The sequence below is a fragment of the Capra hircus genome, chromosome 16 (assembly GCF_001704415.2).
Source record: "Capra hircus breed San Clemente chromosome 16, ASM170441v1, whole genome shotgun sequence".
NCBI lineage: Eukaryota > Metazoa > Chordata > Mammalia > Artiodactyla > Bovidae > Capra > Capra hircus.
Window position 1 is genome coordinate 18,338,671 of NC_030823.1, and position 16,786 is coordinate 18,355,456.

General features: G+C 38.1%; 1 protein-coding gene across 1 annotated transcript in view; it reads right to left on the minus strand.

Moving 5' to 3' along the window:
- Positions 1–13,165, minus strand: part of USH2A (usherin) — a 935,662-nt gene extending 922,497 nt beyond the window's left edge. Inside the window, exons 1-3 of the mRNA XM_005690572.2 lie at positions 12,983–13,165; positions 11,685–12,374; positions 7,946–8,111 (exon numbers count right to left, since the gene is read on the minus strand). Coding sequence (XP_005690629.2) covers positions 7,946–8,111; positions 11,685–12,169 — 651 coding nt within the window. The 5' untranslated portion in view covers positions 12,170–12,374; positions 12,983–13,165. The remainder of the gene's footprint in view (positions 1–7,945; positions 8,112–11,684; positions 12,375–12,982) is intronic.

Sequence of the window (16,786 nt, forward strand, 5' to 3'; positions counted from 1 at the left end):
ACCACAGTGATCTTTAAAACGTAGACTCTTCCCGCGGCACTGGCTTCATTTTGCACGCTGCTCTGCCTAGTGTGCTGCACCCCCCCCCCCCCCCGCTGGCCTTTTAGTATCTCACATGCGACAGGAAACGCTGGGCTGGAGGAAGCACAAGCTGCAATCGAGACTGCCGGGAGAAGTATCACTAGCCTCAGATATGCAGATGACACCACCCTTATGGCAGAAAGGGAAGAGGAGCTAAAAAGCCTCTTGATGAAAGTGAAAGAGGAGAGTGAAAAAGTTGGCTTAAAGCTCAACATTCAGAAAACGAAGATCATGGCATCCGGTCCCATCACTTCATGGGAAATAGATGGGGAAACAGTGGAAACAGTGGCAGACTATTTTTTGGGGGCGCTCCAAAATCACTGCAGATGGTGACTGCAGCCATGAAATTAAAAGACGCTTACTCCTTGGAAGGAAGGTTATGACCAACCTACATAGCATATTCAAAAGCAGAGACACTACTTTGCCAACTAAGGTCCATCTAGTCAAGGCTACAGTTTTTCCAGTAGTCATGTATGGATGTGAGAGTTGGACTGTGAAGAAGGCTGAGCACCGAAGAAGTGATGCTTTTGAACTGTGGTGTTGGAGAAGACTCTTGAGAGTCCTTGGACTACAAGGAGATCCAACCAGTCCATTCTGAAGGAGATCAGCCCTGGGATTTCTTTGGAAGGAATGATGCTAAAGCTGAAACTCCAGTACTTTGGCCACCTCACGCGAAGAGTTGACTCATTGGAAAAGTCTTTGATGCTGGGAGGGATTGAGGGAAGGAGAAGGGGACGACCAAGGATGAGATGGCTGGATGGCATCACCGACTTGATGGACGTGAGTCTGAGTGAACTCCGGGAGTTGGTGATGGACAGGGAGGCCTGGCATACTGCGATTCATGGGGTTGCAAAGAGTCGGACACGACTGAGCGACTGAACTGGACTGAACTGAATGCAACAGGGTCCCTTTTACCAAAAGGCATTTGCACCATGTGCTACGCATGTATGGAATGTTCTTCTCTACTCAGGTTACCTAGTTCAGTTCTTTTGAATACATACTATCAGTTAAATTGTGACAATCCCAAAAAGACAGCTTGAAGTCCTAATCCCTGTGCCTGTTAACATGGCCTTATTTGGGAATAGTTTTTGTGTATACAATCCAGTTACGATGAAGTCATACTGACTTAGGATGAATGCGAACCCAGCATGACTGGTGTTCTTATAAAAAGAGCAGACACTGACACACAATGGAGAAGACGGTCATGTTATGTTGGAGGCAGAGATGAGAGCAATACGTCTAAAAACAAAGGACTGCTGGCAAACACGAGAGCAGCAAGTAAGGCTGCCCCTCTGTAGATTTCAGAGCATGGTCTTGCAGATACCTTGATTTCAAACTTCTACTGAAAAAGAATACACTTTTGTTGTTTTAAGCTACCCAGTGTGTGGTTTTTAGGGAAAGCCCAGAAAACTAATACACACATCTAATACAATTTCCTCAAAGTAAGCCTTTCTTGACTTCAGAGATCTGATCAAATTGTCCTTCAGATGATCCCATAGATCTTATCAAAGTCATAATTTGGCTTTCATTGGCGTGATTATTTGTCTTTTCTTTCTAATAAACTGTAAGTTCCATCACAGCAGACTGTAAAGTATCACTACTTCATCAGACATTTTTTTCTTTACATGTCACATTTATGGTAGAATTTAAATAGGCTCGGTTTATCTTTGCTCCCAATTGTTGTGGGTATCTAACATTTCAAGGCGTTACATCAGTTTCCTAGGGTTGCACAATTTTTGAGTAAGATATCAAGAATTGAACTTTGCCTTTTTACTAAATATGATATTTTAAAGTCCCATGCAAAGAGAAAAATTAATTTTTACTTGGAAGGTTTTACCTTTTTCTAATCAAGTGGTAAAAATTCTGCCTTCTTATTTTTACTGTATTGCTACAGGGCTTGGTTCTGTATGTCATGGATCAGGTGACCAGGGAAGGCTAAGTAGAATATTCTTTCTTTAGCCCAACATGGTCTTTCCTGACTGTTATAAACCATAGAGATACTGAGAACATAACATAAAATTATTTTACGCATTAAGCCACCTGTATCAATGAGAGTATAATCATAAAAAAATGTTGATTTTAATTATTTGTGCAAATCATGTAAATATGTGAAGCATTATAAACATTGACATTACAAATATGTACAAACATGTATGAAAATTAATTTATATTTACTTTGCAAATATGTCTTTTCAGCTCTTGGTTTTTGTCAAGGGGACGTTTAGAGAATTCTGATACTCTTTGTACTTCTGATACAAGTACTTCTTGTCTTTACAGTGATCTAGGTTCATAGCAATTTATTATTTTTTACGTAAAGGTCAGGAAAACTTGATTTTAAATTCAGGCAGGAAATTTAACCTTGGCAAGGCTCTTTTTTTAATCCAGTACAACGAACTAGGCTCAATAATCACAGCTTTTATTATCATCATTTTTAACTGACTATTCTGAAAAGCTTTGTTAAATTCTATTGATCTTTAATTTGTTTCAAGTGACAAACTCTTCCCCTAACTTGGGTAATCTTCGACTGACTAGACACCAACAGAAGGCTTTCATATACATGTAAATAATTACAGTTTAAAGCAATAAAAAGTATTAAAGGAATCCTATGGATTGAGATTCTCTTGTGGTAGGAGTTGAGGTGGTGCTCCCAGGAGAATCCCAGTACACAGAGCTTCCTGAAATGAATGAAGAAGCTTCCATGAGGTTGCAAGGACAGTTTATACTCCTCAATCAATAGAGACATGGAAATACCTTTATACAGTGTGCACATGGGCATACACTCCAGAGATTAATTGAGAGAGTTGGTTTATCTATTCTAACAAATGTTGGTTAAATTGCATTTTATTTTTCTCCAGAGCCATCAATAGTTTCCCTTTTTCAGATTGAATACATAAATCAAAAGAACATATTTCATGAACAAACTATGATTATGAAACCCCTATTCTTCATCTATTGATCCCTGAAACTTTATTTACCCATGTATTTTTTTTTTTTTCCTTCTCTGTATTAGATTAGAACTGCTCTTTTTCACATTATTGTAGCTAGGACCATCTGTGGCTCTTGACTTGTCAGTGTTTCAAGGAGTCCTCAAAATAGCATAGATGTCGTGAAAAACTCATTGCTAAACCAATTCTTGTTTCCACACTTGCAGTATTTCATCAGCTTCTAATTATAGAATACTACTACATTTCAGCATAATTATTAAAGGGTTACTAATGATTCTTTGATGCTATTGGTCTTATAAAACATGTAGAACTATTTAGGGGAAAACTGTTTTCATAGGAAACTCTGAGGTTTTACTTTTAAATGATATACAACAGAATGTCAATATCCTTCCAAGCTGCTTTACTCACCAAGCCCTAACAAACTGCCGAAGTAAAATCCTTTTACATATTTTAAAACTTAAAAAAAAAAGAAAATCCAAAGAGATCTCTTAAAATAACCATAACATGCTGATACAATATGAAAACGAAGCTTTAAAAAATCTGCTAATGTTATCAGTGTTCCCCATTTGATAATAAAAAGTCTGAATTGATTTTTTTCCAGTTTTAGTACAAAAAATATGACATAACGAATTTCAGCTTGATATAATTTGAAATAGCCAATATATTAAACCCCAAAGTAAAATTTAAATTGGCAATCATGTCAGATTCAAGTCCCTGAATGAATATTAATTTAAAAACTAATCATTTTCCAACAGGTTGAAGCTTCAAAATGCTATTTCTTGAATAAAAGCTGTTAGATCCATTACAGTAATATCAGGCATTTTTTTTGTTTAGGAAAATAGACCTCCAAAATTTGGAATGTCTGACTCATCCTAGCACCATTTTTTTGGCCCAGGGATTTAATTATTTAAAACTCATTTCTTTTTTTTAGATTTGGGAAATTAGAATTCTGATTTTACTGATGGAAAGCTGACACTAAGTGAACTCTCTGAGGTAAGGTATAAGGCCAGATCGGTTAATTAATTTTATGTCACTATGTCTATGTAAGTTAAATTCTGGTTTCTGAGCCAAACCTATGAGTAAAGGTATTTTAGTTTTATAGACACACAACACACACACACACATGCACATACCATGTAAATGAATTGATTGTGGCCATATTGGAGGATGAGTAAAGACATACATATATACATTAACTATAGACTTGCAATTTTAAACTTGACTAAGCCAGATTATCAAATATGTGTTCTGTCCTATGCCCAGCATGACAAAGGCCCTGATCCCCAAATTAAACAGAATTTGGATGCACTGGATAATAAAGCAACAGAGAATAAGTTACATTTCACGTTTAAAATATATTCTTTGCAGTTAAATAGTGAAAGAGTTACAAGTTGCACTTGTCCATATCTTGGCCAAGAAGTCTACCAAAAACATTGCTGTGTAAATTACAGACCGCAGGGTGAAGCAGGGGAAAAAGCATAAACCCAAGCATCACTTGAGGAGCTGGCTATGTCACTTAACCATGTCTGTCCAGACAACCCTACACAAATTAACAGCTTCCCACACTTCTTTTCAACAAAGAATTCCAGGAAGCCTTGTTTTGCACATCTAGTCCAATCCTCTTATCACATAAGAAAACTGAGCTAAGCATATTTGTTAAGACTACAGAGTAGCATTACCTGAGTCAGATTTCTCTTCTCCTTACCTGTTATTCTTCGCACTTCTTTTTGTATCACTTTTTAGGAATGAGTACCTTCTTTAATAAGCATCTATAACTTTATAAGTATCTTAATATCTTAAATATATCAGAAGTGAAAAGTTGAAGGTGTTAATTGCTCAGGCATGTCCAACTCTTTGCAACCCTGCCAGGCTCCTCTGCCCATGGAATTCTCGAAGCAAGAATACTGGAGTGGGTAGCCATTCCCTTCTCCAGGGGATCTTTCTGATCCAGGGATCAAACTCAGGCCTCCTGCATTGCAGGCAGGTTCTTTACTGTATGAGCCACCAGGGAAGCCCAAATGTATTCAGACTTGTGTCCAATTTAAAGGAACGCTATGCAGATCTCCAGTTTAAATAATTGCTCTTTAATTATTATTTGAATGAATACAGATCTCCAAAATGCTGGGTATCCCCATATCTATCAATAAATACCAGATGATTAAAATCCAGTCTGCATGATTTTCCTGCTTTATGACTGTTTTGTTCTGTAGTTTTAATGTAAAAAGTAGAATAGGGATTTAAAAAAAAAAAACTCACATAAAAATAAATAAATAAAAGAAGAGCACAAATTGGAAAGGACAAGTTTTCTCTTGATAGTCAAATAGTTATGAAATAAAGGTGTCTCATTAAATCATAAGTACTTTAGCCTTTCTTTAAAGAAGACAAGGATTTAAAGATTTATAAAGAAATTTTGCCTAAACTAGGAAGTGACTCATATTTGACATGTATTGAAATGATAATGCTGATTTCAATAGGCACTCTAAGAGCATCTGACTCCTAGGGGAGTAATTCAGTCATGGTTATCTCTTCACTTTTAGATTTTTAAACTTTCTTTGTAAAGCTTTTAATGTACTATTGCCTGCCAAAACATGGCACAGTTTCACAGGTAAGGCAAAATAAAGGCAAGTAAAAAGCATTTGTTCATCATTACTGATACAAAACTGTGCAACAAATAAATATACTCATTCGATATCTTTTGTGGAGTCCACTTATTCAGTGGTTTCTATTTCCATATTTTTATAACCCAATTCTGGTTCTGGTACACTGACAGCAGTCAGAATGGACAAGATATATAATAAGCCTTGTATCTGCTAACCATTGAATAAATGAGAGGCAAGCATAGACAGACTGAATCCATCATTGCAATAGATATTAGATGTGACCTACCTTTTTGCAGGTCCTTTCAACCCTGGTGGCATAGAAACCCTGCTCCCTGCCAACTGAATTTGCTAAACTCATATCCACCAAAAAGCAGGGTAGATAAGCCTAACGTGCTTATTGAAGATCACTTTGCCAATACCCTCCTATGGAAATTAATCATTTCCTCTGCATTCAATCACCTCTCTGCATTTCTATTTTTAAGTGTCCTTTTTAAGGCTTTTAATGCAATGCAGTGCACATGCATAGAGGAATTTCACAGTTACAATCAGACTAAACAAAGATATGTTTAAAGTGTATTTAAATCCTCAATAATAGTATCTACACTGAAATAGACTTTAAAATCCAAATAACAATTCTCAAGACACTTGAAGTGGAACCTGGGACCCCTTGCAGCAGTGCTTGAGTGAATGAGTGAAAGTTGCTCAGTTGTATCTGACTCTCTGTGACCCCATGGACTATATAGTCCATGGAATTCTCCAGGCCAGAATACTGGAGTGGGTAGCTTTTCCCTTTGCCAGGGGATCTTCCCAACCCAGGGATCAAACCCTGGACAAATGTCTCCTGGAGCAACAAAATACAAGAAACTATAAAAGACTAAAAATAACTGTGTACATGTTCAGTTGGGGCAAATTATGGACAATAAGAGAAGATGAAAAAACCCACGCGCCACTTCTGAAGAGCCGAGACCAAAATCAGAGTACTGCACATGTCCCATGCACATAGCATCACCAAAGAGGTAGCAGACCACCTAAGTCATCTCTCTGGTCTGACCCTGGACCTGTTCCTGTTCTCACCACATATAAGGAATCAGCTTGCACCTCACCTCAAAGAGCGAGCAAGGGAAACTTCCTTGTTTTTGCGACCCCCCCCCCCGCCCCCACCCCACTACAGCAGGGGACCCAGTAAAGGCTTGCCTGAATTATTTGTCTGGCCTCTAATCAATTTCTATTAAAGAAGCCAAGAACCATGGTAGTAACATAAGGAAGTCTACCTGCTTCAGAGTTGGGGGAATGTAATAAATGAAAGATTTTCATGAAGTACACAAGGCTACAAATGTCCTCTAGTGCAAATGGCATTGGCATGGACCACACTGGGGTGCACCTGTGAGAGCATACTCACGCTGATGCTCCAATACTTTGGCCACCTGATGCGAAGGACTGACTCATTGGAAAAGACCCTGATGCTGGGAAAGATTGAAGGCAAAAGGAGAAGGGGACAGCAGAGGATGAGATGGTTAGACAGCATCACCAGCTCAATGGACATGAATTTGAGCAAACTCCAGGAGATAGTGGAGAACAGGGGAGTCTGGTGGGCTAAGTTCAGGAGGTTGCAGAGCCTAACTGAACAACATGAGACCATATAATGGCAACTATGGTACACAGTACCTCTGAAGGCAAGGGTGACTTTAGACTGCACTGGACCCTTCCAGAGCCCTAAAGAAACCAAAGAAGAAACTGTCTATTCCCAAGAACTATAAAATAGCAGCCATCTCACAGTTATCTCAGCCTTTAGCAACTTCTAAGGCAAACACAAAGAGTTGTTGACAACTAAAGTAATCATATAACACCTTTTGAGTGCCTGATGTGTAAAGGTCATTAGTTCTAAGGTCAGCATTTTAAATGCAACAGTCAAATTGCATTCATATCATCAGAGACTGCCTAGAAAAGACAGCTGTAAAATCCAGGCCAAGGTCTTAATACTGCATGACTATTAAAATTAGTACTAGACAGCAAAAGGGCTGTTACACATTTTTAAACAAAATAAAATATACTAAGCAAATCCTGAGGATATTACTCCAAATGGGACTGTCCTACGCACCTGTGGACATTTTCACCGCAATTTTGAGGGGGAAATACTGACATTTCAAAAGATACATCGTTAGGTCATTTAAATATTGTTTTCCTTTAGTTGTCACTTAGAAATAGTTAAGATCTGAAAAGTAGTGCTTCACATCTTATGGGAAGATGCCATTTAAAGAAAAAAAAGGAAGATGGATCCTTGTGCTTAACCAAATGTTAAATATTTTTTATTTTACTCACCTGCACACTAAGATGAATCCATTTCTTCACAAGAATTCTCCCCAGTGTCATTACTTTTATTGGAGGCTGCAAACCATTTACTGTGCGGTAATAAAACATGGTCTCTTTCTCAGATATTGTAAGTTTGAATACAATCTGCCCATCCACTGTTTTTTCTATAACACACCTTGGGAAACAACCAGAAAAGAGAAAAGGTCAGTTGCCAACCAAAAGACAGGCTATGACATTGTCCAGTGATGGCGGTGCAACAGATCCCAAACTCTAATCAAAGGTCACAATGAACAAGTACCTGAAGGTAATCATATTCAGGCCAGCTTCCTTCAATTAAGAGGCCCTTTAATTTCAATAAAGATAAAATTCTTATTTACAGTACATCTGCTAGAACCTTCACTCCCTTTATTAGAGATTCATGATGGCAGCTGAAGTGGTTGAATCATCCTGCAAAACCAATATTTAGCCTATTGGCTCATTAGTTCCTCTGCCATTTCTTTTATAGGAAGCGGCACAATACACCACATTCTGCTTGGCTATTGAGCCACCAGAGCAAATCATTTTCTCCTCCTCTTTTTTTTTTTTTAATGTAAAGATAGTTTAGTGTCCATAGAAGGCTCTAAACTGCTAGCCCTGAAGTCAGAATCGCTCTATTTAATTCCCATGATGAAATGGAGAATGGACAACTATAGTCTTTATTTAGCTCATCATCAACTGGCCAGAAGCCAAAGCCAGTGTCTGTAAGATGACTGCCCAGCTCGCCATGACCACAAAGCCCAACTGGGGCACTGAGATCATGGTAATAACCTGGGGTAAAAGGTCATGGAATCTTCTAAAACTACAGTGAAATATTTTGATAAAATAGAAGAATCTTCCAAAAATTAACTCTAAGGCCAGTTATCAAATAATGTTATTTTTTAAAATAACTTATATCCTGATTACAACAGCACTATTTTCTCATCCCTTTAAAGAGACATGTTTTATGTTTTCTATATTCTCTACTGATTTATGTTTAGTATAAGTGATTTTATTTTATACAAATTATATCATTGCATGTGCCTTAGCCACTCTGTACCCACTGAGAAGAAACAGATATGAACTTGAGCCCATTTCCAATTACATTTCAATCTAGCAGTTCAACTTTTACAGAAGAGAGAAGAATCTCCTAAGGAGATTAGTCCCCCAAACCTGATATTTAAAGAGAAATATCATGAACATTAAGCACAAATATCTCCTCCAAGTAACTAGCTATTAAAGATGCTCATCAGCCTGCGTCTCACAGCCAAGAACTCAGGGAGGTGGTATGTCCCAAGGCGGAGAAGACCATCAAGTCCCAGAGGAGTCTGGGCTCCTTCCTTCACCCATTTGCCTCTTACTCAGCTCAGACACCTCCAAGATAATGTCTGATCCTGGAACCCAACCTTCTCAAGGTTAAGAGGCCTTCCTTGCTGCTCACTTATTGTGCTTTGGAAGTAACACCCATCCATCTGTCTTCCTATTCAATCATGAGTTGTCTGACAATAGCAGCATAGCCTGGTATATAGTAGATCCTCCCCCTCCCCCCAAAAAATGATGAGTTATTGATCTGAGTATGAAGAATCAAAGAAGCAAAGGTAAGATTGGGCCAACCCAGAACTATTGCTAAATATGTTTTTAAAACTTTCCTTAAAGGACACATTTCTCTCACAAATCATTCCTCCTCATTTGCATTCTTTCTGAGAGTTGAGAGGTGATGATATGATCAGAGAATACTTAACAGTTGCTATTTCACTCTCACTGTTTAATTCTATTTTGCACATACATTTGGTGATCAAGTTATGAAAAATGTATTTTATATTGGGCAAATAGGTTTAGTTGACATACAGATTTTATATAAAGCAGAGATATGATTTTATGAAAATTCTATTGTGATTCAACTCTCTAGCAGGTGGATATTTCTCAGTCACTGGAATTAAAGTTTCTCTCTATTCTTCACTTCTATGTCTTAAACAATCCAAGAAGAGATTGCCTCCATTCATTTTTCTTGAGTTTAAATCTACAAGTTAGAATTTGACCATTACTCAAGAATGTATTTGCCAAATGCAGGCTTATTTCCCCAAGCTTACTGAAAATGCATTTCTTAATATGTTATTGATTATCTTCCTTGCTATTTTGTTTGCTTGTAAACATACTTGCTTTGGTAGATAATGAATGTGAGAGGAAGGCAGGTAGCAAAATATTTAGGAACTGGATTTATTTTGCTCCTGGATAAACAATAATTGGATAATCCATGTTTTGTTTGTTTTACTTATCTAGTACAAACACTGCGAAATTCCCCAATTCCCACAGGTATTTTAGTTTTGAGAATGGAAATGACCTTGATGCTTGGAACTCTCTAAACCGTAAACCATGTGCTACTTCCTCCATAAATGTTCCTCTGTCTTATTTATACAAAATGATACCAACAGAAGATGAATTTTGTAGAGCCATATCCCCTGGAAAAATTTAGAAAAAATAACTTCATCCTAGCCGTATTTGTCAAGAGACAATATTTTAAGACTCTTTGGACATTAGTTACATAAACTAAATAAGTTGATTTACTGACATTTCAAACAGTAAGAAAACAGGGGGTTTTTTTTAGGGTACATACAGAAACAGAGGTAATGGTTTCAGATGATTTTCACTTCAAATAAAAGAAAATGAAAAAATGCCAACTTTCACTTGGCAAATTAAAACTAAACATCATAAGATATTTAAGTCTTATTTGCTTATGCGATGATAAGACTTTTCTGGTTTGTTTCATGAGTTTTTAGATACTTGGCCAACATCCTCATACAAAGAAAACATCACAAGGGGAAGAGCCAGAAGCTCTATGAGAAGAAGAAAGATAAGCAAAAAAAAAGTCTCAAAACTGTCCTATTTATTTTCATTTCCAGATTGGCTCTAAACACTTAAGGAAAACATTGGATATCCATTTTAGAAACTATTACAGAATGAAAATCAGGTGATTATTAAAAATAACCAAAAATTGTTAACAAAGCCTCACACCAAATTCACCAAAGGCATTTCTGATGGGTTCAATGGCATGAACTCTTGAGAATCTTTTATGCTTTTCTATATATTTCCTAATGGATAAAAACACCTGGAAGCAAAGGGCTAAAAGCGATCTCTTTTCAGACATGAGGTGTCATTCATTTGTTCAACTTATTATTGAACATCTTTCACAATGAGTTAAACAAACAAGTCTTCCTAGGGAAACAAGAATGCAGAAACAGTCCCCAGCACTCAGAGAGTTCACTGCCTAATGACAATTGTATACTCTAGTAAAGGCAGGTTGCTTATACAAGCCTAGACCAAGACCTTGAAAGTATACATTATTACTAGTCCCCATGCCTTACAACTCACAGTGAGCCTGGCTGAGCCTCTGAAAACTAAGACTAAAGGTTTAGCTAAACTACTGGGCGGGGGGGTGGGGGGGGGGGGGCGCGGTGCAGGGAAGAAATGAGCCAGGTATAAGCATGTCTGCCTGCCATGAAATTATTTTAACATACTCTTGAGGGTTCACTTCATTCATGGAAAGGGGAAAGCACTTTGAATTTAGGGAAAAAAATATTTGGTCCAATGAAGTTGACCAGAAAAGCCTCATGTAGGAGCTGGTCTGCAGTTAGCCTAAATTCCAAAGTGCCTTCGTTTCTAGGTTGGAATTCAAGTTGCAATACCCTTGACTTTGCAGGACGCTAGGAAAGCTTACACTCCCTCTGCTACTTACATTACACCTCCTTGCTCAAGTTTCAACCACACAGCTAGAGTAAATGATGCCGCCAGCCTGGAAGCAGGAGGAGAGGCAAAGCAACTCTGGTGATTTCCAAAAATGAAACTTGCAGTATGGTTATGGGAGTTGGGACTCAGGTCACGCTGGTCTCTAATGATGCAACCCCTGAGGCCTGCTGAGAAGAGGTTGGTGTAGGTGGGGGGCGATGACCGGTAAGGGCAATCCTGAACGCAGAGCCGCTGAGGACAGACCCGAAGGCCCTCGGGTGTGGCAGAGCTCTGACAGAAAGTGCTTTGGGCTGGGATTCCGCACGTCGCTTGGGTTGGCACCACCGAAACCTTCTTGAAAGCTGCCACGTTCTCCAGCCTTGGGAACAGGCCCTGAGAGTCAGCCCACGAGATGGAAGCAAAGTAGGCAAAGAGCCATGTTTCAGGGACTGGAAACAAGAGGCTGAAGCCCAGAGAAAGAGCCAGGCAATTCATGTTGACTCAAAAGCATTCTCCTCTGATTCAGGTGTTCCTAAATAAGTCGGAAGGCCGAGGGCACTGGCCAGCAGCACTTTATCGCGGGGTGCTTTAAGTAACGTTGAGATAAATCCATTTTCGGGAAACTGCAGACGTGGTTTCACACGGGGGAAACACCAGAGGCTTCCGTGGTGATGGCGAAGACATGAGTAGCAGCTGGTGTCTGGGAATCAAAAGTAGAGTGTCAAGAAAAATCTGCTGTGTCTTTAAAACTTTAGGTGCAGTCTAAGCATGAGGATTCTGAGTCCCTAAGAAACATTATTAAACTTCTTAAAAACATTCTTTAGTACACTGTTTATAGCAAAACACTCATTGGTACCTATCTTCATTGGGCAAATCAAGCACTGGAAAAAGTCCACAGGACAGCCAGTTTGATACACACATATGCACGTATATTTTATTAATATATTTCCCCACACAGCAATTTCAGATTGCTACTCCACCTCAGGGAATTAGCAGCATCCACTCTCCTTCACAAGATAAAGAACTGTATAGATTTCCTTTACACACACGGGATGCAGTTAACGCAGAGCCAACCTGCAGATGTCCCGAATAAAGCTGGCAAAGCACTTTGGGCCTTCCCCTCTCATCCCAGCATGTGCGGCAACTTTAAGCTCACGGTAAAGCTGATTAGAAACCCAACACCATCTGTCCGTCCTATGCCTTAGTCTTTAGCAAACGCTTGTGCATTTCCTCATATGACTATTTGTAGGTTACATATGGACCCCTAATACTGTGTTAGTAATTGTATTGATAAATAAGCTTAGTTACCATTTCTCTATTGCATTTCAACCAGGCCCCTTAGTGTGACAAATGGCTCTTCCCAGGACCGCTGCCCCTGGTTGCCTGGCAACACTAGGGTAACCCCCAGAAAGTCTCAGCAAATAGGCCACAGCAGAAGGACGACTGCAAGGAAGACTTGGGTGCCCAAGTCAGGGATTCTGCGCAGCAAACGCTTGGTTACCTGAAACTCAGAGCGCAGTCTGCTGGCTGGCCCACCTGGAACTGAACTCCGCAAGCCTTCAGCAAGTGCCTCAAGCAGTGGGAGGGACAAGGATGCAGCCAGGCATGCATAATTTTAAAGTAGCAGCGCACCTTATCCTCTAATCCCTTTTTTGCCCCTCCCCTTTCCCCCACTTTTATGCACCTCAATCCTTTTAGCCATGTCATCAAAATGATCTGCCACTATCAGACAGTAACATAAGAATTTCTAGAGCTCTTTTTCCTGAGCAACAAATGTACCGATGCTCTAAAAGCTTGTTGCATTCATACAGTTTCTGTTGCCCATTCAATGGTCACCGTGTTCTTCACCCCAGAACACCCTCTTCTAAATGTATGAACAGCATCTGATGTGATTTCTAAATTGTACATTTGAAGGATCAGAAGCTTTAATTAAACTACAGAAGCAACAGGACTGCTGACTTTTTAGCTGCTTGATTAGATATGAATATGTGTGTATTTATGAATGCATGGTTGATGTCAATTTTATGTAGTGTTATTACATCCAAAGCCCTCTTCAACCATCTGAGGTATCTCATCCTAAATGAGAAATAGCCTAAAGCAACTACTACCCCTCCATTGTCTTAAAAATGGAAAGCTTATTTGGGAAACAACTAGCCAATTGCACTTTTATTTTCTATATGCTATCATATTTAGAGAAATGTTTAAAAATGAAAGATGTGGTTGTTTGGCATTCCTTGTTAGTAAGGCAGTGAGAGACGAATTCAAAATACTGTCTCTCAAATTTCCCTTCCCAGAGACTTAAACACAACTCATTTAAATATCAGCTTTATCAATCAGAACTTCTAGGTGATTCCAGAGGAAATCTTTACCTTTTGTCAAATTATCCTATTCTCTGTCTTGTTGATTAGTATAATCTTTCAAGGGCAATTTTTTTGAATCAAAAAACAAATGTCACTGTAAAATCCACTAACATGTAAGAACTTCTGAACACCTGGAAAAATGTTTGGAAATAAAGGACACAGTAATGTAGACAAATGGATTATTCACACCTCAACAAAACATGCAACCAATGTTTGTCTTAGAACATGTTAGTCAACGGCTAGTTTCTCTTTATGCCTTATGAATCCAAGGATTAACTAATTTTTAATTGTGGTAATTCAGAGTGCGTTTTTTGGGTCACTGTTCAGGGGATGAGAAATCATCTACCACACAACAACGGATGTTTTGTAGTAGGAAGTCATGACTCAATTTGGATGATCTAAGATTAGTGACTCTGCTCCACATTCAGAAACTCTGCCTGTGATTTGCAAAGACAGACAGTGGGTTGACATATCCCTCAGCTTCTGCAACTCAGTACTATCAATCCGAAGACACATCTGGTAGCTGGTTTGGGCACTGGCATTCTTACCACCACTAGATGGGACTTAGAGAGACAGGAAAAAAGCAAAAGCAAGAGTGGCAGAAGGAAAGTTTAGTTAAATACAAAGAACTATGTGCTATTACTTTCTCATATTTTTGTGGATTCACTGGGTAGTTCTGCTCTGAACTAGCGTAGCTGGGGCTGGATACTCTGATTTGGCCTTACTCTGTCATCTAGCAGTTGGTTTGACACTTGTGAGAGTCTAACCTAAGCTCGTTCTGATAGTAGCAGAAAAGTGCCCAGCAACATAAGCTGGGAGATCCTAATGTACAAGTACTACTCAGGCATTTGCTTATACCATATTTGTTAATGTTCCATTGACAGAGGAAGTCACATGACCAAGCCCAGATTCAAGGGCTATGAAACTGACTCCACTCTTCAAAGGACAGTCACATTGCAAGGGGGCACACATAACAGAACAGAAAGAACTTGAGACCATCTTGTAATCTACCATAGAGAGTTGAAAGCAATTTCTTTTTCCAATGGTCAAGACATCTTAGAATCCGCATTTCCTTCTTCTAAAACAGTTCAAAAAATGATATTTTAGTTAGTCAACTATTAGTAAATTGATACTCATTATTATGGAAAAGTTCACTATAATAAACTTGGTTTTTCAAGCCCTTGAGGCTTAGGTCTTGAAGATGGGCAAAATCAAGGGGTACCCTTGGGGTTTTTTAGCATTCATGGATTTTTCTATTAAAATTAACTAACTTATGGCATAACTAACCTAGAAAAAGAAAAATGGTGGATGTGTAAGTAATATTAGATATGAAAACAGAGGGTCCAATGTAATTACAAAATAAGAAAATGTTGTAGACAATTTTATGAGGAACTTGAGTTCTTAGGAAAATTGAGTAAGTTCCTTAAAATATTTCCAACTTAGAGTCAAGAAGAAACAGTTGGAAACAACACATTCCATCAACTGCAGAACAGACAGATTATGGTATATATTCACACACTGGAAGGTGAAAGATCAATGAAAGAAAAGTGAACTACTGCTACAAGAAACAACACGGAAAATCTCACAGAATTGATCATGAGTGAAATAAGGTAAACACCCCAAGAACATACTAGAATGATTCCATTCATATGAAGTCAAAGAGAATCAAAGCTAATCTGCTGTGAAAGAGGTCAACATAATGCTCTCTTTAAAACAGAAGAAGAAATGGGAAAGGATTCAAGGAAGGCAGCAGGAGGGCTGGAAATGTCTTCATCTCAATACAGGTGGTGGTCACACAGATGGATACAGTTTTTGAAGTTCATCAAGTATTACAGTTAAGATTTGTGCTCTTTGTGCAAATTATGCTTCAATAAAAAAGAATAAAGTTTTGCTTTTATTTTTTAACATGAATAGTTCTATTACAGTCTATCCTTAAATTTCTTCCCATAAGGAAAACAGTAGGCTCAGACAGTTGTGCAAATCAGTTATGCCACACATATGGGAAACTATAATTCCAGTTTTTACAAACATTCTTACCATTGGAATAAGACTATTTCCCAATTTATTGTATGAGGTAGTTATAGCCAAAAGAGAACGTGTGTGAGAAAGACAGGTGGGGAGTGGGAGAAGGAGGGAGAATATAAAACAGACAGAAGAATATGAGAAAGAAAAATTAAAGACCAGTCACACTCATATACATAATGCAAAAAATTCTGAATAAAGCATAAGCAAACCGAATTCAGAAATATTTAAAAAGAATAAATCTCCTGACAAAGTGGGTTTATTCCAGAATTGTAAAATTGGTTTGAATGTTAAAATATATATTAATTCACCATTAAAATAGTTTAAAAATTCATGTTATTTATTGAGGACCAAAATCCTTTATGAATTTATTTATTTAGGACCAAAATTCTTCATAAATGAAAGAAGAAAACTTCTATAACTTGACAGTTCATGTACAAAAATATCATAAATAACAAGTATAATAATTAGCACTTTTGTTAAGATCACTTATAACTTACTTATCACTGCTGCTAGTCAACATTCAACTAGCAAATGCCATTAAAATAGGTAAAATATAAACTGAAGGATAAACACTGCAAATGATTATCAAATGTCATATATTTCACTAGATAACAAAACCTAATGACAAATTTTGACCAAGATTCTAGAAAGAAGATGTAAATATGATTAATGCTATTCATCAATTTTGGAACTCTTCTCTCTAGGCACATACTACTTCTAACTCCTT